General features: G+C 38.2%; 1 protein-coding gene across 1 annotated transcript; it reads left to right on the top strand.

Moving 5' to 3' along the window:
* The first annotated feature begins 14206 nt into the window (after positions 1-14206).
* SPAM1 (sperm adhesion molecule 1) lies at positions 14207-22243 on the top strand. Its single transcript, XM_008705827.1, has 3 exons — positions 14207-15163; positions 15859-15948; positions 21668-22243. The coding sequence occupies exons 1-3, from the start codon at positions 14207-14209 to the stop codon at positions 22241-22243; spliced, it is 1623 nt and encodes a 540-aa protein (XP_008704049.1).
* Positions 22244-24086: the final 1843 nt, after the last annotated feature.

Genomic DNA, 24086 nt, shown 5'->3' with positions numbered 1-24086 from the left:
GCTGGTAACTTGACCTTAGACTTCTAACCTTGACAACTATAAGAAATAAACTTCTGTTGTATACAAGCTATGTAGTCCGTGGTATTTTGTTATAGCAATCCAAATGGACTAAAACAGCATTTATCATTCTGAAATTATTTGCTTGTTTACTTGCTTATTGTCTCCTCACACTAAGTGCAAGAGCAGAGACTGGTCTATGTGGTATCCTGCATGCCAATGCGTGACGTGTAATAAACGCTCCAGTTACAATAGTTGAATCAGGGTGCCTGACTCACTCAGTTGGTGGAGCGTGTGACTCTTGATCTCGGGGTTGAAAGTTCGAGCCCCACATTGGGTGGGGAGATTGCTTAAAAACAAAATCTTTTAAAAAAATAAAATAGTTGAATCAACAGATTAAGTAATCAGCACCTAGGGTATAGTTTGAGATGCCCCAGTGACTCTAGAACTTTTCAATATTTTTCTGCAGTATGTGAAGTTCTTACTTAGGCAAATAACGAAGACACTAAGGGAGCCTATTAAACTATTATATCATGAAAATCTAAATAGAAGTAAATTAGTCAATGAATGGAGCAAGAAAGAAGTAAGTTGTAACTGAGATTGTGGGCCAGGTAAGATCAGAATCATGAAGTAGATCTTAATTAATTGCAAGCAAGTAGATGGCAGACCTTGGCAGGAGTGTGGGGAGCCCTACTTGGGTTGCAGAGATTACAGCTAAGAGAAGTTTTAAGATAAAGTACAGAGGAGAAACCAGAATTAAAACCAAAGCAGGCAGAGTAGTACACTGTTCACCAGAATGTTCTAAGCAGAGAAGAGAAAACCAGGGCACAGGGGAATATCCTTCAGGCATCAGAACAGATCAAGCAGGGAGAAGCAGTGGGTTATAGCCAGAGCCTACGAGGGTACCCATGAGTACAGGCACAGAGGAATTAAGGGGAATCCACGACATTATTTCTGGGTGAAGAGGGAGGCATTAGAGGTGCCGGCCAATTTAGGCAGATTATGACAAAAATAATGGAGACTCCCCAGTTTTGTCACTAGTAGGAATATGGGAAGTGGCAGGGTTGAGTTGTGGAACAATCTGTCCCTTCAGGTAGTACCCTATACTTGACTACAGATACCAATGCTACAAGAGACTAAGGGTTCCTGGACACAGTCTAGTTTTAGCCAAACCTCTGATTTGGGACCTTGGTTCCAGCCACACCTCTTCGGGCTCTTTCTGGAGTTCTCTTCCTGAGATTTTAAAATTTGAGTCTAAGTCTTTGAAGATAGCCAGAAACATCTCACATATCACCCAAGGTAGCTTTTTGATGAAACAAATCTCTTGAACTGAAGAACCCACCTGGCCTCACAGCAACTGGTTTATTTTCCTCATCCAAACTGCTGAGCTAAGGCCCTCCAGAAGTTTGGCAATGGAGTAGATATGGGTCTGAAATCTGAATCTAAGGATTTCAACTGCAACTTGCTTACAGGAGGTGAAAAAAAAAAGTTGAGTTGCATCTGTAAAACAGGGACAAAACTTGTGCCTACTTCTTAGGATTATTATTGGGGAGAAATGTGTTAAGATATGTACAATGTCTGAGAGAGAGGAGGGAACACGGGAGAGGAAGGGAAGGAAAGGAAGAAAATTAATGTTAGTGAATATTCAACTCTCTTCTCAGAGTTGGGACTGAGGCTAGACTCAAGCCAGTGCCCCTTTGTCCTCTGTTTCCTCAGTGTGCTTTATATGACAAAAATGTGTAGGCTCGGTGCTGATGGGTGCAGACTTCACCCATCCCACATTGTGTTTTTCTGAGAAAGTTATATGACAAGGCTGTACTTCAATTTATCACTGTTGGCAAAGTTAGATGGTAATATACATTAACGAGGAAATAAAAGACCTCCATAAATAATTCAAATTTACCTCTAACTTAGGTAAAGGGTTCATCTTTTCGTTTGAAAGACTTCTTATTCTAACTTCTTAGGTACAGTGATATGGAAAGTTAGTAACTATGAACACAGGATTTCCATTTTCCTGGTCAAAACCGTATAAATGAAGTCAAACATAAAACATGATGCCACATTAATACCACTAATCATTTGGAGTAAATAAACAAAAAACAAGAGTTGCACCAAAAAAATTAATAGAAAGGGTAACCATTCTGTTAAAGCTATCGAAATCAAAAGCAGGCAGCGTTTAGGAGTAAGTGCACTGCAAACGGGTCTAACTAACTGCACACCTTTGAAGATATTTAGATTGGGCTTTAATTCTTTTTGCTCGAGTGAGTTGATTCTAATAGCAAAATATGATGACTAATTATGCCAGTGGAAATATGTCCACATCTACATACTATACTAGGCAATTAAAATATTCAGTCTCCCTTCTCAGAAAACTATCCTGTTTTATATTTTCATCTCTATAATAATAGTGACCTGTGCAGTAGAGGACATTGTAAAAAGCAAGATCTTCCAAATTAGCTAGAACTGGGTTGGTGGGCAAGTTATTTAATTTTTGCTAGTGCTTACTTCCTCACTTAGAAAATGAAGATGATAATTCTTACCCCAGACTGTTACAGAGACATTCAAATATCATAACTGTTAACTAAAAATCCCTAATTAGTCGTTGATTGTCTGATTTTAAAGATTGGTTGAAACTGCTTCCCTGTAAATACTGTCTCTTAATTACATTTTAATGAAAGGCTTGCTGTACTCATGTTAACATTTAAAATATAACAAATATTGCACATTGTTTAAAGCAGTTTAGGCACCAATAACTATTACTTCTATCTTGGATTTTTAAAACTGTAGCTATTGCATGTTAAGAATTAAAAGCAAATGAGCCGTACACAATTGAATAAAAACAATATTTTTTTTCTCAAAATTATAAACATTCATTAAGTAACTAAAGTACTAATTAGATTCAACCTCGAGAGACTCATTGCCCTATAATTATGTTGACAAGTGAACACGTGCCTTGGAAGTTTCTTTTTAAATCTTTGAAGTTATCTTGTTATCTGTCTATTCTGTTTTGTGCTTGTTTGTTTTTTTGTAGCAAAATAGTAGTTTTTATATAGATCTTGTCCCCATCTCCCCAACCTCATACTTGGTCCATCCCCCAACTTCATAGTTGGTCCAAACTCTTCAAAAATTCTAAAGCAGAATTTCTGCTGCAGAAATTCTGATTTCCCCATTCTCTCAGAATTCCTTTTTTTCCTTGAGCCGTCTCCCAGTAGGTGAGTCTTAGGGACACTCCCATCCCGTCATAAATTAGCCAGATCCTTAGTCGCCCGTCACTCTGAGTTCCTGTTTCCCTTGTCTCAGGTGAGAATCATAGGGTACTTCTGCTCTCCTCTGTTCTTGGTGAAGAGACAAGTACAACTGCCTGCTCTTCTCATTGACAAGGGTAAATGTGCTCAGGTTTTTCTGGAATAGTGCAGGGGGGCAGAGATAACTATAGGTACTAATGGATCTTTATAATGGCATTAGAAGGTTGACTTTGTAGTGAATTTTTCTTCTTGGATAGCATCTGTCACACATTTTGGTATATGTGATGTGCTAGGTGTATTGTTTATTTTAGTAACAACAACAGTAATAATTATTAGTGAGTACTTGTATCTTGTAGAGGTAATAAACATGCTAATAGTCAAAGGAAACTTGATACTGAGAAATAATTTTGTTAACTATTGCTTCTTTGAGTTTTGGTAACGGTTCTTCCTCCTCTTCTGTGAAATGGAAGCAGAGCCAGCTTGTTCAGCCAAACTAATATAGAACCACCAAACATTGTAGAGATATCTGAATTCTGTATTAATAATTTTTGTTATTATTCGTTTTAAATGTCACGTATTTATATGCCACTTACTTGTTCCACTAATCCAATATAAAGGCTGAAAACTGGCCGGATAAATCACATTTGACAAGTTAGAAAAAGATTTCCATCGGGCTGAGTGAAGAGTTGGAAGTCTGAGCTTGAAACGGTTGCTTTCTTAGTGGACTCCTCCATAAGATGCCAAGAACAGCCACAGCCAAATTAATGCTAGCACACGAAGGCTAGAGCCAGTCTGATCTGCTGGTAGAGTCACGATCCATGAGGACTTTCTCATCTCTCAGATCATGCTGTGTGCTGAGAACGCCATCATCCGATCTGGCCCCATGGCGGTATGAACTTGTTGAGTATCTCCCTTCTACCAGAACAATTTCATAATGCTCACATACTTAAGAGTAAAAAACAAAATTTTAATTTCCTAGGGATGCTCTAATGCTAGCAGGTCTATGAATTATGAAATACCCTTGGACTTTGCCTCCTTTTGTCATGCTTTTCCCTGCCTTTCATACAAGAGGGTGGAGGCAAGGGATAATATTATTAATAATAACAGGAACAACTTAGGTTTATTTGGTATTTACTCTGGGTCAGGTGTATGGGAGAAAAAAGAACTTGCCTTAACCCTGTTAGATTCTGCACCTGGAGCCTGTGAGCTGAACTAACAAAAGACAGATTAACGGGAGAAAAACATACAAACTTTATATAATATTTTTACATGCACGTGGGAGCCTATATAGTACTTAAGTCATTTATAGACATTACTTTAAGGAATCTTCAGACAGATCAGAATTCTACTCTGGTTGCTGAGAAAATTAAATTCATGAGATTTGAGAACTTGTCGGAGGCCACTTAATAAGCAAGGGCCTGTTCTCAGTATTCAAAACCCAGGTACACAGACTCCAACGCTTCTGCTATCAGAGTGGCTTGATCCGCTCGTTCCACAGTAAAAAATACGTTCTACGTTGTGACTCAGTGCACACATTTGTAAACCGATAACAGACAGAAAAGTTCATAAAATAATCTGCTTACTACATGTGGTGATGGTATTCTTGTGCTTCCGATTCTGTCCTGCCCTGTTCTAGCCTAGCCTAGCCATCCCACTCTATGACAGCCCATTTCACTTCTTTTTTAAAAAATGCTCTTTGCAACCAATTAAATCACTTTTATGGCCCACTAATAGCCTGTGGCCTGAACTTTGGAGAAAAAATGCTAGAAATAGACCTCCCCAACATCACTTTCTCGGATAATCATGTTCACAACTACTCTTCATTTCTGCCTAAGACGCACCTAAAATACTTCAGTGATGTTCTAGCCCTTGCTCTGCAATCAATGCTCTTTGCAATTACATTTAGGCCAGAGGTGATCTCACTGTGGAGGCATTATCTGAGCTCTCCTGTTTCTCTCCTTGAGCTAGAAGCATGTGATCTCCATTGAGGCTGAACAGCAGCAACCTCCCAACCTATAGGTGAAGATAAGGCGGCAATTTAATTGTAAATAGATATGTTTACCGAGTTTCTACAATTTGAAGTAAATTTTGCTGCTATGACTCTTCCTCTTCTGCCTTTTTCAATGACCACATTCTTTAAAGGAGAGTTAGAGTCCTGCTATTACCCCCAAACTTCTCCATATCATCTAAAAATTCCAGCACCCCAGTCAACACTCCTTTGGCATTCTTGGACTAGGAATTCACAACCCCTAATCTAATTATACATATTAACTTTTCTCATTCCAAAACTCAAAAACTACTGTCTCCACACCTTACTGGAGCTGTCTTTCTTATAGTTTGGGGTAAATGCAAATGAACCGTAATAAGCAAGGTTTCATAATACAGGTAGTCCGGGGGCACTAATAATGCACTCTAGATCTGCATCGCGTCTCGTGAAAAATACTTCCTAGGTATCATTTCACACATCATCCCAATATCCCTGGGAGTGAGATGGATCTAGGTATCACCAATATATTTTTAAAAAGTTAATACCTAAAGATTGAATAATTTGAATCTTCCAGTTCTTACAAGATAGAACTAAAAATGGAAATATGTCTCAATCTTTTTTTGGTCTGGGCTCCTTAATCCCTTTAACTGTGGGTGTCACCAGCCTTCAGATCCCATTGGCAGAGGGAAGACTCAGTTAAGATAGGAAGAAAAAATTAAAAGTAGATGTATGAAGAGGCGAGAAGAGTCATTGCAAAGGGAGACACCAATAAATGTTACCAGTGACGCTCTGTGGCCTATTTGTTCTAATCTTGGGCTACGGCACGTCATTAGCTAGAGAGAATGGTGGCAGTTAGGGACTATCTTGAGAGAATAGGATTAGATTTGAATTAGTAATCCTAAAATCCCTACTAATTATAATCTCTAAGATAAATCTTACTTTTCATACCACAATGTGAGGTCAAAGTAGCTATTGTTACTTCTTCATCTCTTTTAACTCCTTATCTTATTAATGTTTAAGATAAAATAAATTGCATTTTATCTAATAGGTGAACTTGTGCTTTCGGAGAATGGTAGGAAATTAAAAATAATTTAGCGAAACTGGGGAAAAGGGAAAAATAATCCGATCAAAGAATTAATTGATGAATAGATTCACTCATTCACCCATACAATTAAGTACTTACAGACCTTCTACTATGTACCAGGCACAGTACTGGGAACTGGGGACACAGTAGTGAGCTCACAGCTTAGTGAGAAAGATAGACTTATTTCAAATTTGAACACAAACAGTGACTGGTACTAAGAAATAAGTACAATTTTTACGAGAGTCTTGACACATTTAAACTCACCTTGGTGACAATCGGAAACAGTCAGATGTGTTTGGAAAGGCTACACAGCAGGAGCAGTCATTGAGATCTGTATCTCTAGGCTCAGAATAGATTTTTAAAGATCTAGGGCAGAGATTATCTACGATGTGCAAGGCAGGATCCCATTGGAATGAAACATATATAATTCTCATTTGGAATTCATATGGTCCACAAGAATGTGTCACCACAAAACTCTTCTTCCTCAAAGGAACAGGGACTTTCATGTGGATAATGAAAGATTTGAGTTTTATTTTACTTTGGATCCTGGCTGAATAGCTGGACTAAACTGAGTTGTCACATGTTCCTCAGAAGTGGAGAAAGAGATGAATAGGTTGGGAAGACATTTACTTGCTTGAGACTTCAGCCATAGTTCTGCTTTCACAAAATGTGCATTCTTTTTTTTTTTTTTTTTAAGATTTTATTTATTTATTTGACAGAGAGAGACAGCCAGCGAGAGAGGGAACACAGGCAGGGGGAGTGGGAGAGGAAGAAACAGGCTCCTAGTGGAGGAGCCTGATGTGGGGCTCGATCCCAGAACACCAGGATCACACCCTGAGCCGAAGGCAGATGCTTAACGACTGAGCCACCCAGGCGCCCCACAAAATGTGCATTCTTAAGGTGGACTATATAACATGTATCTTTAGGAAGATAAATATTAAACCACTCAAAACTCTGACAAGATTTTCGAACCAGTTCTTTATTGTAAGAAGAAAAAAAGCAGTCTGCTACATGGAGCCTGGTATTTCTATAGGCACCAAATAAATTGATAAGAAGGAAAACATCTGTTGTATTGTCTTTTGAAACTGAGCTCATAGGATTTTCTTCAATGGTATTTACCTTCAGCATTTGCAAATATGCTTAATCGCATTTGATGCAGTTGGGTCCCTATTGCCTTTGAACAAAGGACATTTACAAGGAAATAGGTGTTTTCTGTTTGTTCAGACTACAGTGGCCATTTGGATCCTTGATATAATCCTACATGTAGATTTAGTAACTATGCCTTTGACAATGCAGAGAAACAAAATCCAAAAGTCATCTTACTGGTCAAGGAAAGAGAAACATTAGTTATTGCTAACAGAAGACCAATTCTAATCTCATAGTCCATATCATAGTTGGTATACCTCTGTGAACTTCATTGTGCATGGCACTGGTTACCATGGAGGTGCTTGTTACTCCTAAACTTTGACTTGTGTGATACTAAGGCTGTTTGCCTATGTGTGTGAGGCGGGCTGAGACACTAATTACAGAAGAACTAGGATTGGTCCCAGGTTTATGCTGGTGGGATGTTGGGTTGACTGCAAGTCAGGCATTAATTACTAAGCTCAGTCTGGGGCTTGACAAATGGCATTGCAGACAGTATCCCTAGTGAAGCTAATGTGTTTGTAACTAGCCTCTAGAATTTTAGAGACTCTGTAAGACTTTATTCAATTATTCAAGTACTAAGTTTCAGTCATATCTGGGTGTGTCAGGGCCTCACGCTTGGCTATAGAAGACATAATTGTCTTCTGAGTAATGTTTGAACTCTGCGGCTTCTGGATGCTATACTTTGTTTTTTATTTGAACATCTTCATCTTAAAGTGGTACCATAAGCCATAATTTTGAGTTTATTGAAATTCAGAGTACGTTGAGTTCATTTACTTAATTGATTAATTCATCCAGCATGCACCATAGTGGGGACTGACAAAGATTCTCTATTGACCACGCTAATCAGGCTCATTGAACTCTCTTTTTGACTAAGCCTCAAACGCTGAGCTTCTGTATCCTTCCTTCTAGAATCTAGTTCTAGCAAGAATCCTGTTAAGTCAGTTTAGCAAGAATTCCCATCCTCCTTATCTGGTCACCTTGGATATCTGATTAGGTTTCCCATCTCCTACTGTCCCCCTAGTGAGGCCTGATCACCCTGGCCTGACTTCACCAAGAATTCCGCTAGGTCACTTTAGCCAAAATCTTCCCTTACCCCTGTGTTCCCTCTCAGTAATTTTCCATCCACAGACCCCCCCCCCCACCTTGCTCTTTGGCTACAAAGTCCCACTTTTGTATTTGGAATTGAGCCCAGTTCTACCCTACTGCTCTGGTTTTCCTTTGACAGCTCTGTGGATTCTGGGTGCTATGTTTTGATTTTTGTTGGAACATCTTCATTTTAAGGTGTCACCATTGGCTGTAATTTTGAGTAGTTTTTTCAGTTTGAACTGAAATTCGAAGTATATCAAGCTCATTCACTTAATTAATTAACTCATGTATGTATCTATTGAGTATCAATTAAGTGGCTTGGAAATTTGAACAATAACTTAATCCTACAATTAAGGGTATGTTATGTACCTTCTTTTATAAGCCCTCTTGGGTCTACAAAGACATTACTGACACAGAATGTTATTATAGGCACCTTCACCTTCTTTCCAAAGGAATTCCTTCTAAGAATAAGATGAATTACTTTCTTATTTTCAATTAAACAGTTTTGCTGTTGAACTATCTTGCATTTTCAAAAGCTGAAATATTAATATCTTTTACACCTTATCAATATAACTTGCTTAAGGCTTCAATATTTAGAATTCATGTTTAATCATGTGGTGGTTTTCTAGTTTCTGAGATGTATGACATTCTAATTAACATCATGGCCCAGCAGGACAAACTTCTATTGCATAAAATGAACATGTATAAATTATATCTCTGTGTTCTACTATAGCAATTAAATAAAATTTGATTTTGGGAACTGCTTTTGAGGGATTTTGTTATTTATTTGGTTCTTTTTTTTTCTCTTCTCCCCTCTCCCTCCCTTCCAGGGAAAGGAGCGGGATTCAGAACACTAGTATTTTGCTATAACTAACAAATGTCAAACATGGCTTTCCTAATCACTTTGAAAATATAAATTCATTTTAATTTTGTAAGGAGAAATTACTTTTACAGTAAATGCTGTACTTCCTTGAAACCGGTTCATTTTTCATCTATATTACACTATAGAAATCTTTCATTAATTCAACAAAATGGTTAACAATCAAAACAACTGCAATTAGGACTTGTTTTACCATTGGGTTCTTAAACTCATTTCAAATGCTAATAAAAAATTTATGGCATTTTTGTGTTAATTTGCCATCCTTACCAATCTTTTTTTGCTACTATAAGGCACTTGAATTTGCTGGGATTCAGTGCATGCACACACACACACACACACACACACACACACACACACACAGAGTCCCCCTTCCTCCATCACACTATAACATCTCCAAAGATTAAGTATTTCCTTAATTCCTTAATCGACTAGGCAAAGAGCTGCTTTTTCTCACCCAACACGTTGAATACTGAAGAGCATTTAGATTTTTCTGGAGCAATTTCTGACCAGCTGACATTTCAGAGGAAACTTAAAATTTTGCTTCAAAAATAAGTTGTCTTTTTTTCTTTCTACTGCATAGCCTGATAGGGAAAATCAGATATGGGTATCTGTGAAAAAGAATGAGAAGTTCTGTAATGTGCCCTGTTTTTAAAGCTATCTCTTTAGTGGGAGTAGTTTGGCACTTAGTGCTTAGTAGTAGATACACAGGTTAAGAACGAGCAACTTTTTTTTTCTTTTTTTAATATTTTATTTTTAAGTAATCTCTACACCCAACATGGGGCTCAAACTTACAACCCCAAGATCAAGGATCACATGCTCTACCGACTGAGCCAGCCAGGGGTCCCAGGAATGAGCAATTTCTTTAGCCTCGAGGAGCTCCAGCCTGTGCAAAAGTTATCTGTGGGAGACACTGACAAAGTTAAGACAAGAGTAGGAAAAGGAAACAAAGGAGAATAATAATAATGATGATAATAATAAAGGAAAAGGGGAAGGAAGAAGGAGTTGATGGAATGCCACAAAAATAGTACTAACTTCTCTTGTTTTGTTTTGTTTTTTTTAAAGATGTTATTTATTTATTTGTCAGAGAGAGAGCACACAAGCAGGGGGAGCAGCAGGTAGAGAGAGAAGCAGGCTCCCCGCTGAGCAGAGAGCCCTATGTGGGACTCGATCTCAAGACCCTGGGATCATGACCTGAGCTGAAGGCAGATGCTGAACCGACTCAGCCACCCAGACGTCCCTTAACTTCTCTTGTTTAATTAAGTTTATCATCATATCTATTTCTGGCCAAGTTATTTATAAAACATCATAGCGTAATAAGAAATTTCCTGCAAAAAAAAAAAAAACAACCAAAAAAAAGACTTGTTTGAAGGCTCTTTTCTTCCCTGAAAGCATGGATAAATTTTTGCTTTAAGAGAAGTAAATTGCACACGGGTTTTTCTGCTTTGGGGACATTATGCTGATCTCTTAACTTTGCTCAGAACTCGGCTTAGATCCAGTATGACTTGTAATTGGAGGTAGAAGTCAGCCTTTGAGTTGAAATTAGTACTTCAGAAATGATACACAGCCTACCAAATGGAATTAGTATACAAGGGCTACAAAGGCAATGAATTTGGGGCCAGCTGCTCACTTGAAGTTTTGCTTTTTATTTTTCATATTAAAGAGTGATTCCTGAAGTATTTACAGAGGTAATTTAGATACATTAAAGTTACCTTCAGTATCCTGAGACTAGGGGCTATTCGATGAGTATTGTAACCAAGGCTTTATCATGTTCAGTTGTTCTGGGGGACAGTAGGGTAATGGGGACCTCAGAGGTACTGTGGAAAGACATCTTAAATCTTGGTACTCTCTACTCTGCCCCTCTCTTCAGTGCTCATTGAGCTTTTACCAAAGTTATAATCTTGGCTTTATCACTATTTGTCCACATTTCTGAATTTTCACCTTTATATTTATAATAATAATTTATATTCAAAATCCATAACAATTTTAATAGTAAGAGGATTGTATCTAAATTCAGTTCTTAATTCCATTGAGATAATATATTCATAGACTCCTCATAGGAAATAAGAATATCAGAAGAGTGGATTCTGAAGACAGTCCTGTGAATGACTTCTACATCTGTTCATTATGGTTTTCTAGAAAGAAAATACTTGTAGAAAAGAGCTTAGAATTAAGCCTAGAAATTTAGCTGTTTTGTTTGGCTTTTTCTATCTGTGACTGTCTTCTCTTTAACTCAAAAATCCCAACCACCAACTCCTTCAAAAAGTAAAATGAGGGGCGCCTGGTTGGCTCAGTCGGTTAAGTGTCTGACTCATGATTTCGGCTCAGGCCATAATCTCATGGATCACGAGACAGAGCCCCATGTCGGCCTCCACTCGGCTGAAGTCTGCTTGGGATTCTCTCTCTTCCTTTCCCTCTGCCCCTCCCACCACACTTGCGCACCCACTCGCCCTCTCTCTCTCTTAAAAAAAAAAAAAAGGTAAAACAAGAACAACTTGAACAAGCATCCTAGTGGATAAACAGTAAGAAGGTGGATGGTTATTTTCCTCTTCCCACTAAGGATAAGTTGAGCTTCAAATCTGTTCTGGCAAACAAAATTCTAGCCTTAAATTTTATTTTTCTCCCAGTTTTTATTTGAGAAACTATATGGTGATTGAATGAAAGAAAATTAGAAGATCAAAAATATGTAATGGGCCCTCAGGAAATATGAATATTCTTTTGTATCTCTGGATTTTCTTTAATTCCTTAAGCATGTGCTTATGTTTCTGTATATCTCAAAAAACTGCTTGTCTTCAGTAACATCCAGGCAAGGAGCTAGTTGGTCCCTGCTCATTAGTATTTTAGGCGAGCATCTTTACGTGTTACTTAACTATCTTTACAACGAGCTCTGATGTCTGCATAAATTCCTTCAGGCTAAAATAATGTATTTATTAAAGCATCTCATCATTGGGTAGTGAAGTTGCTTTTAATATTTTCTCACATCATAGATGCCACAATACATAGCTGTGAATGATACATTTTAAGTATCTATACCTACCTATATCATTTTTTATTACAAAATAATTTTGGACTAATTCTCAGGCAAAATATTCCTGGTTCAAACGTTTAAACTAACATGAGTTTTAGTGATAAAAGTTCTTTACAATAAGAATAAGAGTTAATTAAATAGGATTTTGGATGTCTTCAAATCTTGAGCTTTTAAATTTTTTCTGAGATTAAATGATTTTTTTTAAGGAATGTTAATGATTTGCCAATGCTCTAGGAACACATTAAAACCAACAGGCTTCTGTCTTGGACACCACTGAAGACAAGCTGGGTAGCTGGACCCTGAAAGGACTTCTGGGCAAATACTACTGTTAGGAGTTGGGGGGCGAGTACCAAAGACTTAGCAGGAATGCTTTAGGAAGCAATTATCCAGGCAATGGGGAAGAAGGACACTTGAGAAGTAACCTAATAGGTATAAACTGAGAATAGGCCTTATACATACTAGTGAAGAGATGCTAATTCTCTGGAGTTAAGTCAGGTAAGATTTTCTAGGGAGATGAGATTCTTATTTTTTTTTTAATTTTTTTAAAGATTTTATTTATTTGACAGAGAGAGAGTGAGACAGAGATAGATCACAAGCAGGGGGTACGGATAGAGAGAGAAGCAGACTCCCCGATGAGCAGGGAGCCCGATGCAGGACTCGATCCCAGGACCCCGGGATGATGATCCGAGCCGAAGGCAGTCACTTAACCGACTGAGCCACCCAGGCTCTCCTGGGAGATGAGATTCTTGTGTAAAGTCTCCAGTAGATCTTCTAAATAAGAGACGCTTTTCTAGATACTAACCCAGGTCCGCCCCCAATTCTGTGCCCCAAGCCTCTGTCCAAAGATTTATAAAGAAGAGATACTACGTTTCATTAAAAAAATTACCTATTTTTTGTATCTATACATAAATTGTGTGTGTGTGTACAGATATTTATAAATGTAGTGCATCTTTTACTCAATCTTTTACTCAATTTACTTTGAGATATGATGGAGTGCTATTCCAAATAACACTTAAATTTGTTCCTCAGTAGGACATTTTGGTTAATTCAATAGTTTCAAGCACACTTTTGATACACTATTTCTGGCAGAAGTGACTTTTGCCTCCTCCTCTACCTTCCCCCCTTCAAAAAACTGATGTAATCTCATAATTTTAAGAGAGGTTGTTTTCAATTTTTGGCATGCCACTATAAGGTGGTCTTTCAAGAAATAGCAAACAAAAGTGAGAGGTTCAACTGGAATTCTATTTAACAAGGCTTTGCTAAAGCAATGCTGGGCATAGCATTCTACACAAGTGGGAAGGCAAAAGGAAAAATAGCTATGCTCACCTCTCTGTAGGCTCAGTAATGATTTGGAAAGATGAGACAAATGTTAGCTATTGCAGGATTTATATCCTACAGAAGAGAAAATAATTGTACTGATTCAAACACAGGAGTTCTCCAGCTTCGAAAATTGAATTAAACTCCTGCACTTCAAGTTGAGAACTTGGTAAAGTTGACAGTCTTGATACAGAAACATAGTGTAACAATATATTCTATATTTATTTTTCTCCAGTTATAGATGAAGCAACTTGCACAACATTCTTGAAATACGAAGCAAGAAGAATAATACTTTAAAGTAACGTGATCATTATACCTCTTTATCCATCAAAGTGGCTTCATTCCACATTCTCTCTTCTGTGCTTGCATGAATCTTGCCTGAAATATTGGACAAGCCGGAGTGTTTGGGAAGAAATTTTCACAGTCGTTAATCTTTGCGATGGCTGTGCTCAGGTTCCAGCGTATCTTCTTTAGGAGCTTTGTAGGGTCCAGAGGAGCCACCCAGGCAGTGCTCACCTTCCTTCTGATTCCATGTTGCTTGACTCAAGAGTTCAGAGCACCCCCTTTTATCCCAAATGTATCTTTCCTCTGGGGCTGGAATGCCCCAACTGAACTTTGTGCTCAAAAGTTTAATGTGCAGCTAGATCTGAACCTTTTCTCTTTAATAGGAAGCCCTCGAAAAAGCGCCACAGGACAAGGCATCACATTATTTTATGCTGACAGACTTGGCTACTATCCTCATATAGATGAAAAGACTGGCAAAAATGTGAATGGGGGAATCCCCCAGTCTGGAAACCTAAAAAAGCACCTGGAGAAAGCCAAGAAAGATATTGCCTATTACATACAAACAGACAGCATAGGCCTGGCTGTCATTGACTGGGAAAACTGGAGGCCTGTCTGGGCAAGAAACTGGAAACCTAAAGATATTTACAAGCACCAGTCTATTGAGTTGGTTCAGCAACAACACATTGAACTTAATGTCACGGAGGCCACCAAGATAGCCAAAGCAGATTTTGAAAAGGCAGGAAAGTGTTTCATGCAAGAGACCTTAAAATTGGGAAAATCCCTTCGGCCAAATTATTTATGGGGTTATTATCTTTTTCCTGATTGTTACAATCATAATTATAAAAAACCCGATTACAATGGAAGTTGCTCTGATTTAGAAAAGAAAAGAAATGATGAACTCAACTGGATATGGAAGGAAAGCACAGCCCTTTTCCCATCCATTTATTTGAATACCATATTAAAATCTTCTCCGTACGCTGCTCTCTACGTCCGCAACCGAGTTTGGGAAGCCATTCGGGTTTCTCAAGTATCCAGTGTTAAACATCCACTTCCGATCTTTGTATACGCCCGCCCAGTTTTTACTGACGTGTCTTTGAAATATCTTTCTGAGGTGAGTAAATCAAGGTGTGAGACCTATGGATTAGTATCCACAAAAGGTAGTTAGTAGAATTCAACATCATTTTTGAAGGGAGTGAGATTTGGCTTTTAGCATCCTTTAGGAATATGCACACAGGTAATTCTGCATTGTTATATGAATGCAAAATAAGAATATATTTCATTTATTTACTTATTTTAAGATTTTATTTATTTGTCAGAGAGAGAGAGCACACATGAGCACAAGCAGGGGGAGTGGCAGGCAGGGGGAGTGGCAGGCAGAGGGAGAAGCAGGCTCCCCCACTGCACAAGGAACCTGATGAAGGACTTGATCCCGGGACCCTGGGATCGTGACCTGAGCTGAAGGCAGCCTTAACCAACTGAGCCACCCAGGCATCTCAAGAATATATTTCATTTTAATGTAATCATATAATATCTTAGCAACAACGAAAAAACTAGGTAGCATAGACAATGTATTAAGTCAGTTCCCTTTTGTTTTCTTTCACAGGGTTTGTCAATAGAAGTAATTAAAATAATAGCAGAAAAATCTGTATTTTTGTTATAGTAGGGTCGTGGTGGCAACAAAAAAATAGTGTGGAAATATTTGAATTATTATTGTTGAGTCAGAATTCTTAGCTTTGGTGTTACGGTCTTATGCATAGCATTTCTATTTTATGTCTATCTGTTAACTCTTTCTGTCACATTCACCAGGATGACCTTGTGAATACAATCGGTGAAACAGTTTCTCTAGGTGTCTCTGGAATGATAATATGGGGAAGCCTCAATTTAAGCCAAAATGTGGTAAGTTGAATTGATAGGAAATAGATGAAAACATTTCTACTTTTAATGTTTTTGAGGACTGTTGTACTGAATAATAAAATAAGTACTATGCTTGGCACATATTAGTAGGTGCTCAATTAACACTGGTTGCATCAAACTGTCCTTTATTTATGTAGTTATGTTATAAGGCAGAAAAAAATTGTTAAAAAAAATTGTACCTGTTTTCCAGTGAGGAAACAGAAATTCAGGAAATTGACCAAAATTCTCTAGGCTATGTGGCTAGCAAGTAGCAAAAACAGGACTATAAGCTCAGTTTTCCGACATGGCGTTTGGCTTTTATACTATACTGTGATATGTCTCTTCTCAAAAAACTTTTGAACTAGACAATGAAAGAACAGTCAATTCTTTCATTCATCCCATTACTGTTTAATTAAGCACTTCTTTTCCTTATTCATTTAATCATTCAATGGCAGTTTATTACAGTGGTCGGCAAATGATGGCCAGGGGCCAAGACTGATTTTTACCCTTTTAAAGGGACAGGAAAAAACTCTGAAAGAATAGTTAATAGGTGAAAATTAGGTAAGATTTAAATTTTAGTGTCTATTGGTAGTTTTATTGGAATACAGGCATGCTCCTTAGTTTAGGCGTCTAGGGCTGCTTTTGCAGTACAAAGAAATAATTGAAAAGTTATGGCAGAGACTGTACCTTCAACAACCCCAAATATTTACTGTCTGCCCCTACACTTAAAAGTTTACTGACCCTTAGTTTATTGAACATCTCCTATGATTAGGTGCCTGGTAATTCTAGGTGCTAAAAATGTAGCAGTGAACGAAGCAAAGTCCCTTCACCATGAAGCTGCATCCTTACAAGTGGAAATGCAACATATCCAGATAGGATATGTCAGGTAGTGATAGGTTCGATAAAGCAATGAAGCAGTGTAGACAGGATAAAGAGAGATAAAATGGCAGTACTTAAGATGGGGCAGTCACAGAAGGCCTCCCTGATGAGGAGCTGTTGGAGCAGAGACCTGACGGAAACCAAGGACCAAGTCTCCAAGGGACCAAGTCAGGGATGGTAAGTGCAAGAGCCTTCAGGCTGGAATGTGCTTGTCAAAAAAATACAGAGGAAGTCAGTGTGACCAGAGTGCAGTGAGCAAGTAAGACAGAGGTAAGAGGTGTGGTCAGTGAAAAGACAGAGGGTCAGAGGGAGGGCTTCGTCAGCTCTGACTCCGATATGCAAGGCCACAAGGAGGCTTGGGCAGAAGAGTGGCAATCTCTGACAAACATTTTTTACTTGGCTGAGTTGAGGATCTATGGTGGGGGGGCAAGAGCGGGAGCAGGGAGAGGAAGCTGTTGATGGCTTAGACCAGCTGCTGGTGCATGGTTTGCATATAACCCAACAGTAGAACTGAGAGGTTGGACTGACGGATTGGATGAGTAGGATGGATAAGAGAAGTGGTTAAGATGACTCCGAGGCTTTTGGCTTGAAGGAATTGCCTCTGAGATGGGAAAGACTTTAGGAGGAATGGTTTGGTGGGGGCTGGGCAGGGAGGAAGGAAGAAGAAGAAAGGGTACATAGGCAATTGGGAATTACTTTTTTAAAATAATACTAAATTGTTCAAGACTTCTCTACGGTAGAGGAAAAGGAATGCTTCTTTATTTTCTACAGGTTATATTTACTATTGTAAATAGCAAATTTTAAGTAAAATTTGGGTAAAACTTGTTTTATTAGGAAAAAAGTCAATTTTTTTCCTGTATGGATGACTTATTTTCATTTTCTCCTAATGCATTTTCTTTAGTTCAAAAAGCTTTTACCTATCACCACCTAATCCTTTTCTCTCTTCCTTTATTTTCATCCTTGTTTAATTCTCTGTATCAGATCTGTCTCCCCTCCCCCCCCCCAATCCTCTTGACTCAAGAGTAAAGCTGTCAACATGGACACTGATGAATTGGAGCTCAACTTTTCCTTCTCTAACCGATGTGGAAATACGAGTGACTAAGTGCCATAGAGAATGTCCCGTGAAGCTCATGGCTCATGAGTCTTATCCTAGGACCAACAGAGAAGAGACTTTATACAGCACTCTAAGATCAGAAGAGACCTGTTGTCTCTTGTCCTTCAGATAGACTCGCTATATTGTTAATTCATTTATAAAAGTACTCAACAGTAGTTCCCATTATGAGATTCTTTCAAGGTAGTCTGAACCCTTCTAATTATTTGGTAAAACTATTATCTCTGGCTTGATCACCAATAAAGATAAATAATATAAAATATAAGTTTGGAGAAAGGTATATGTTCCTTTTGCAAAATCTTTCATGTCAGAAAATCATTTAAAAATTATAATTCTCCTATATATATCCCTAATTTTCATTCACTGCTTCTCAAATCTGTAAACACCTTTCACAAGGGTCTTATAAATTCTCTGATGAAATAATTTATAAATTCTCCATACAACTTCCTTTTTTTTTTTTTTTTTTTTTTTAAGAACTGAGAACTCCACCCTTACTCTGATGAGGAGTGAATCAGGCTTTCCCCAATTAGTAGTAAGGCATGACATACTATTTAACTGTCGCACCTGTTTTTTTGTATTATTATTATTGCACTTTAATCTTACATTACATTCTTCTACCACTACCCTCAGATCATCTTCAGCATTAAAATATAGGGATAGTTCTTCAATTTAAATATGGCTATTTTCTACCTAATGACACTGCCTTGAAATTGTCCCCTGTGGCCTCTGTTTTACATATTTCTTCTACTTTTCCCAATTTATGATGATTTTGAATGCTAGTTCTATCATTACTTCCCCTTTTTTCTATGTCATTTGCAATCAATAGACTCATGGATTCCTCATCTTATTTCCTCTGATTCATTGACAACCTGAGAAACTGGTAACTGCAGGTGGTAACTGCAGGTGGTAACTGCAGGTTTAATGACTGAAATTGACTTAAAACAATTGTTACCAAATGTAAGCAAGCTATTTCCTTCCATTCCATTTTAAATATCTGGAAATTTTGTGAACTTGTTAAACACTCATTATTAAAAATTAAATTATAAAATCTTAGAATGAAATAAGTACTGTTAAAAACAAAAGTAATAAATCCTCGGGGCGCCTGGGTGGCTCAGCTGGTTAAGAGGTTGCCTTCAGCTCAGATCATGATCCCAGGACCCTGGGATTGAGCCCCGCATTGGGCTCCCTGCTCAGCAGGTGGCCTGATTCTTCCTCTTCTGCTCCCCCTGCTTGTGCTCTCTCTCTGTCAAATAAACAAATCAAATCTAAAAAAAAAAAAAAAGAGTAATAAATACTCAAAATGTATCAGTTACATACTCCACTTTACTATTATCCATACTTTTGAGGTTATTTACATCTCTTGTATCTGTATAAGTGGACATAGTACGTAATGATGTGCTTCTCCACACCATAATACCATAAGGTGTGCTTGATTTCCAATCACTCAGTGATGTCAGGTTGATAGCTTAAAATTGGCCATGGCAGATGTATTTATACCATGGATATTGACAAATGCTATAAACCAGGCCTTATCTTTTAGAAAGCCAGTTTCAGATCCTTCCGAAGACTACACCTTGTGTAGGCTAACGACTCTCAAACCACTCTCATCCTCTTTTTTACTCCTCTTTTGGCTCAGCTCTTGTCTCTGTGGTCACCCAGACTGTCATCTCAACTTGGTATCAATCCTCATATATCTTGGCCCCAGGAAATACAGTGTTGAAGAATACTGACAAAGTCTTTGCACTCGTGGAGCTTATATTAATGTTGGAGGGACAGAAACAATACAAAAACAAGAAAAATATTTGATGTGTTAAGTACTATGCAGAGAATTAAAATGGAGAGATGTGAGAAAGCAGATAGGAAAGGTGTCTGAGTCTAAAGCTGCAGTCTGAATGACAAGGTAAAGTGACCATGTTAAAAATCAGAGGAAAGAGCATTCCAAGCAGAGGGACAGTTAAGTGCAGGTTGAAATGAACCTGCCATGCTTATGAAACGAGTACGCCTAAAGCACAGTGGGTAAGGGAGGGGTGTCCAACTGGAAGGAAGGGTTACCTCACATTAGGCTGTATAGAAGTCGGGAAAGTTGAATTTTATTCTAAACACCATGCAAAACTAGGATTAAGGAGAGGTTTTCTATTGCTGCCATAATAATGACAACACACTTAGATTAAACAAGGGAGAATTATTATCTTATAATTCTGTAGTTCAGAAGTCCAGCATGCGTCTTAATGGACTAAAATCAAGATGTTAGGAGGGTTGCATTCCTTTCCAGGGGAGGATCCTCACTTGCTCCTTTGGGTTGTTGGTAGAATTCATTTCCTCGTGGTTGGAGCAACGAGATGTCTATTTTCTGGCTGGCTATGACTAAGGATCATTTCCCACTTCTAGAGTTCACTGCATTCTTTAGCTCTTGGCCCTCTCCTCTATCTTCAAAGCCAGCAATGCTGGGTTGAGTGTACTTTACCTTCGAATTTGTTCTCTTTCTTCCATCTCATTTTTTCTTTTATTCGAGCTGGAAAAGTTTCTACATTTTTAAAGGACTCGTGTGATTAGATTGAGCCCAGCCAGATAACTTGGGATAATCTTTCCATCTCAAGGCCCATACTCTTCTCCGTAATCATATGCGTAATGTTCCTTCTGCCACGCAATGTTACCTAGTCATAGGTTCTAGGGCATTAGGGTATGGACATTCTTGGAAGGCCCTATTCTTTCTACCATTGATGGCATCACCTCAAGGTATATAAAGAGATAGAGTGAAGTGAAGCTGCCAAGATTCCTCGACTTGCCTTCTGATCTACTAGCACCACTTCTTTTGGTCTGCTGGAGGACTAGCGCGGCCAGCTTACTCAATGGAACTATGGATTATGAAAGAAAGCGAGTGACTATCTTCTGTGTTTTTAAAAGGACAGCATCCCAGTTTTAGAACGCACCAGTGTCGAGATGAATCATTTTAGTTACTCAACATTTGTGCTCTGCCAAACTATTATATTTGTAAAAGAGCTGTCATAATTCATCCATAACTTGAACTATACATAACATTTAACGTAAAGTATACTCAGTTGAACCTGTTTACTTGCTTTGAGCTAGCAGTTGAGAAATCTTTCTCATGCTGTTTAAACTTGTCCCACAAAGATGATTCTTAATACCTTTATTTACCATTTCTTGAGGGCTAACCAATGTACTGGGCCTCTGTGTTAAGCACTTTTATATACATTGTATCTTTTCATCTTCACAACAACCCTATGAGGTAAGTGCTATAATTATCCTTATTTTACAAATGATGAAGCTGAAGCATAGCCAGGTTAACTGATTTGCCCAAGGTCACCAGATAGGAAACTAAGACTTAGAAAGCTTGTAAGATTCCCAAGGTTACAGAGCTCGTCATTAATGGAACTGTGACCAATCAGGGAAGATGGGCCCCAGAAACCATTCTCTAACCGCTCTACCATTCTGCCCCATCAGTCTATGAATTATTGAAGAAGTCCAAGGCTAGGTGCAAGTTAAGGTTCAACTGGTCAATTATTCAGTGATGTGAAATGGCATGTGAAACTTACAAATGTTACAAAAGCGGAGTAATCTTGCTTGATAAGGTAAAAAAAAAAGTAAACTATTTCCTACCTCTTGCTGGGTCTTGTTTTATCATGCTTCCTTAAAAATTGCATATCACAGTGAATTACTTCACAGATGAGTTAACTTGTCCCTTGATATGCTAACCTTCTTATAATTTTTCAGCAATCTTGCACAGAGCTAGACAATTACATGAAGAATACACTGAATCCTTACATAATCAACGTCACCCTAGCAGCCAAAATGTGTAACCAAGTGCTTTGCCAGGAGCAAGGAGTGTGTATAAGGAAACATTGGAATTCAAATGACTACCTTCACCTGAACCCAGATAACTTTGCAATTCAACTTGAGAAGAGTGGAAGATACACAGTACAAGGGAAACCCACACTTGAAGACCTGCAGCAATTTTCCAAACAATTTTATTGCAGTTGTTATGCCGATGTCCGTTGTAAGGAGAGGGTTGATATGACTGAAATTCATACTGTTAAAGTATGTGTGGCTGGAGATGTTTGTATAGATTCCTTTCTAAACTCAGAACCCAGTGGTCATCTTTCTAGCTGGAAGGGGAAATCTGCCACTGCCAGCAATATCTTAGCCGCCATGCCACCTGCCACAGGGTCTCCATGTGATCCTGGTAAAGATCTTAGCAGGTGCCTCAAAGCCAGATTTATAGTAGAAGGCAACTCCAAAACCCCTCAAGTGGGCTATCAGAGTGTATTCATTCAAAATAAGAAACAATAAAACAACCTATTCAAGTACAAGTTCAGTGTTTAATAAGTTTTCTGTCTACAATACATTGTTTTAATACCTTTTAAATCTCTATATATAATGTTTAGCTCACTTAGATTTTTTTAGGCAAGTGATAATACCTATATATTTAAAGATTTATATTTGAAATGTGAATCAAAACTCATGGCCAAGATAGCATTTTGATTTTTTGAGCAAAGATTGCTTTTTCATGATCAAATTGAACCTGAGATTATTATTAATCGATAAACAAAGGATGTTGGCTAGCACCTTTAATTTTCAAAATTATAGTCAGGGCAGTGTTACTACTAAATCCATTGATACTACATTTGCTTTTGAAAATCAGAGTAGAATGTTAATTATTAATATTGCATAGAGTTTGTTTTGTAAGATGATATCCGACTTTGTACTTTCTAATCGCCACAAGGCTATAGCAAATATCTCACATACCCTGATGTATATACAGAACTAACAGGTATCTGTTATATTCTTGGTTCAATCTATCAAAGACTGATTGTAAGGTCTATAACACTTAGAGGCCTAGTTTTCTTCTGAGAAAAGTTAAGATTTAAATAATAGCAATTTACTGCAAATGAATGCCTTTCTGAGTAGTTTGTAATTGGCAATAAAAATGTCAAGAAATTATTATGGTAATAAACCATATCTTTTAAAATGTAATATCCCAAGTGTACCTGTCTGCCTTGAGCATAGAACTATGGATTTTAGCTATTTCATCTTGATAATTTTTTCAAGTTATGTTTTAAAAAGGTAACCTTTAAAAAGTGATTATCCTGTCAACTCTGTACATGGTTTAATAGGTATTCAGAATAAATATAAAAAATAGCCCAGTTTCCTTTCCCTCTTCACGGTCTTTGACAATCTTGTGTACTTAAATGGCCTTATTTCATCTGAGCTTCCGTTCACGTCCTTCATGAAGTATTTATTGAGTGTTTACTCTCTGCCAGGCTCAGTATTCAGTGTCACAGGTTCAAGGTGAGCAGCATGGTCTTGCCTCAGTGAGTCTGTTGTGCATTTGAAGAAGACAGATATTTGAAAGTGGAAAATGCCAACACAGTCTGTGATATAAATGCTATTATATGAGTTCAGCATGCTCTGGCATACAAGTAAGAATTTGGAGGTGTCAGAGAAAATTTCAAGGATGTCATGGAAGAGATGACATGTCCACTGCTCAGAAGACTGAAGAGCAGTTAGTGTGGAGACAGAAGGAACTTCAGAAAGATGGACCATTGAGTGTGGTTTTTATAGTGCTATACAGTGGATGATGGGCCAAATGGTGAAAGCTTTTGTCCACCATACTAAGAAGTTTGGAGTTTACAAAGAAGACACTCCCAAACTTCTTTTTTTTTTTTTAAAAAGATTTTATTTATTTATGTGACAGAGAGACAACCAGCGAGAGAGGGAACACAGCAGGGGAGTGGGAGAGGAAGAAGCAGGCTCCCAGCAGAGGAGCCCGATGTGGGACTCGATCCCAGAACGCTGGGATCACGCCCTGAGCCGAAGGCAGATGCTTAACGACTGCGCTACCCAGGTGCCCCCATCACTCCCAAACTTCTTAACCTGCCCTGTTTTCCCATGCATACCTGTCACAGCATAACACATTTATCTTTTTACTCCCCACCATCTCCCTATAATGTAAGCATCACGAGGGCAAGTTGTTTGGTCTATTTGACTTGCTGCTATATCCACAGTGTGAACAGTATCTGGGACTTAGTAGGGGCCCACTAATTATTTATTAAACATATAAAAGCCAAGGGGGAGCCACTAAAGAATTTTAAGTGTGGGAGTTGTCATGGCCACTTTTCACAATTTGGGTCCT

Source organism: Ursus maritimus, unplaced genomic scaffold (assembly GCF_017311325.1).
Source record: "Ursus maritimus isolate PB19 unplaced genomic scaffold, ASM1731132v1 scaffold_3, whole genome shotgun sequence".
Lineage (NCBI taxonomy): Eukaryota > Metazoa > Chordata > Mammalia > Carnivora > Ursidae > Ursus > Ursus maritimus.
This window is presented reverse-complemented; position numbering and strand designations above follow the sequence as displayed.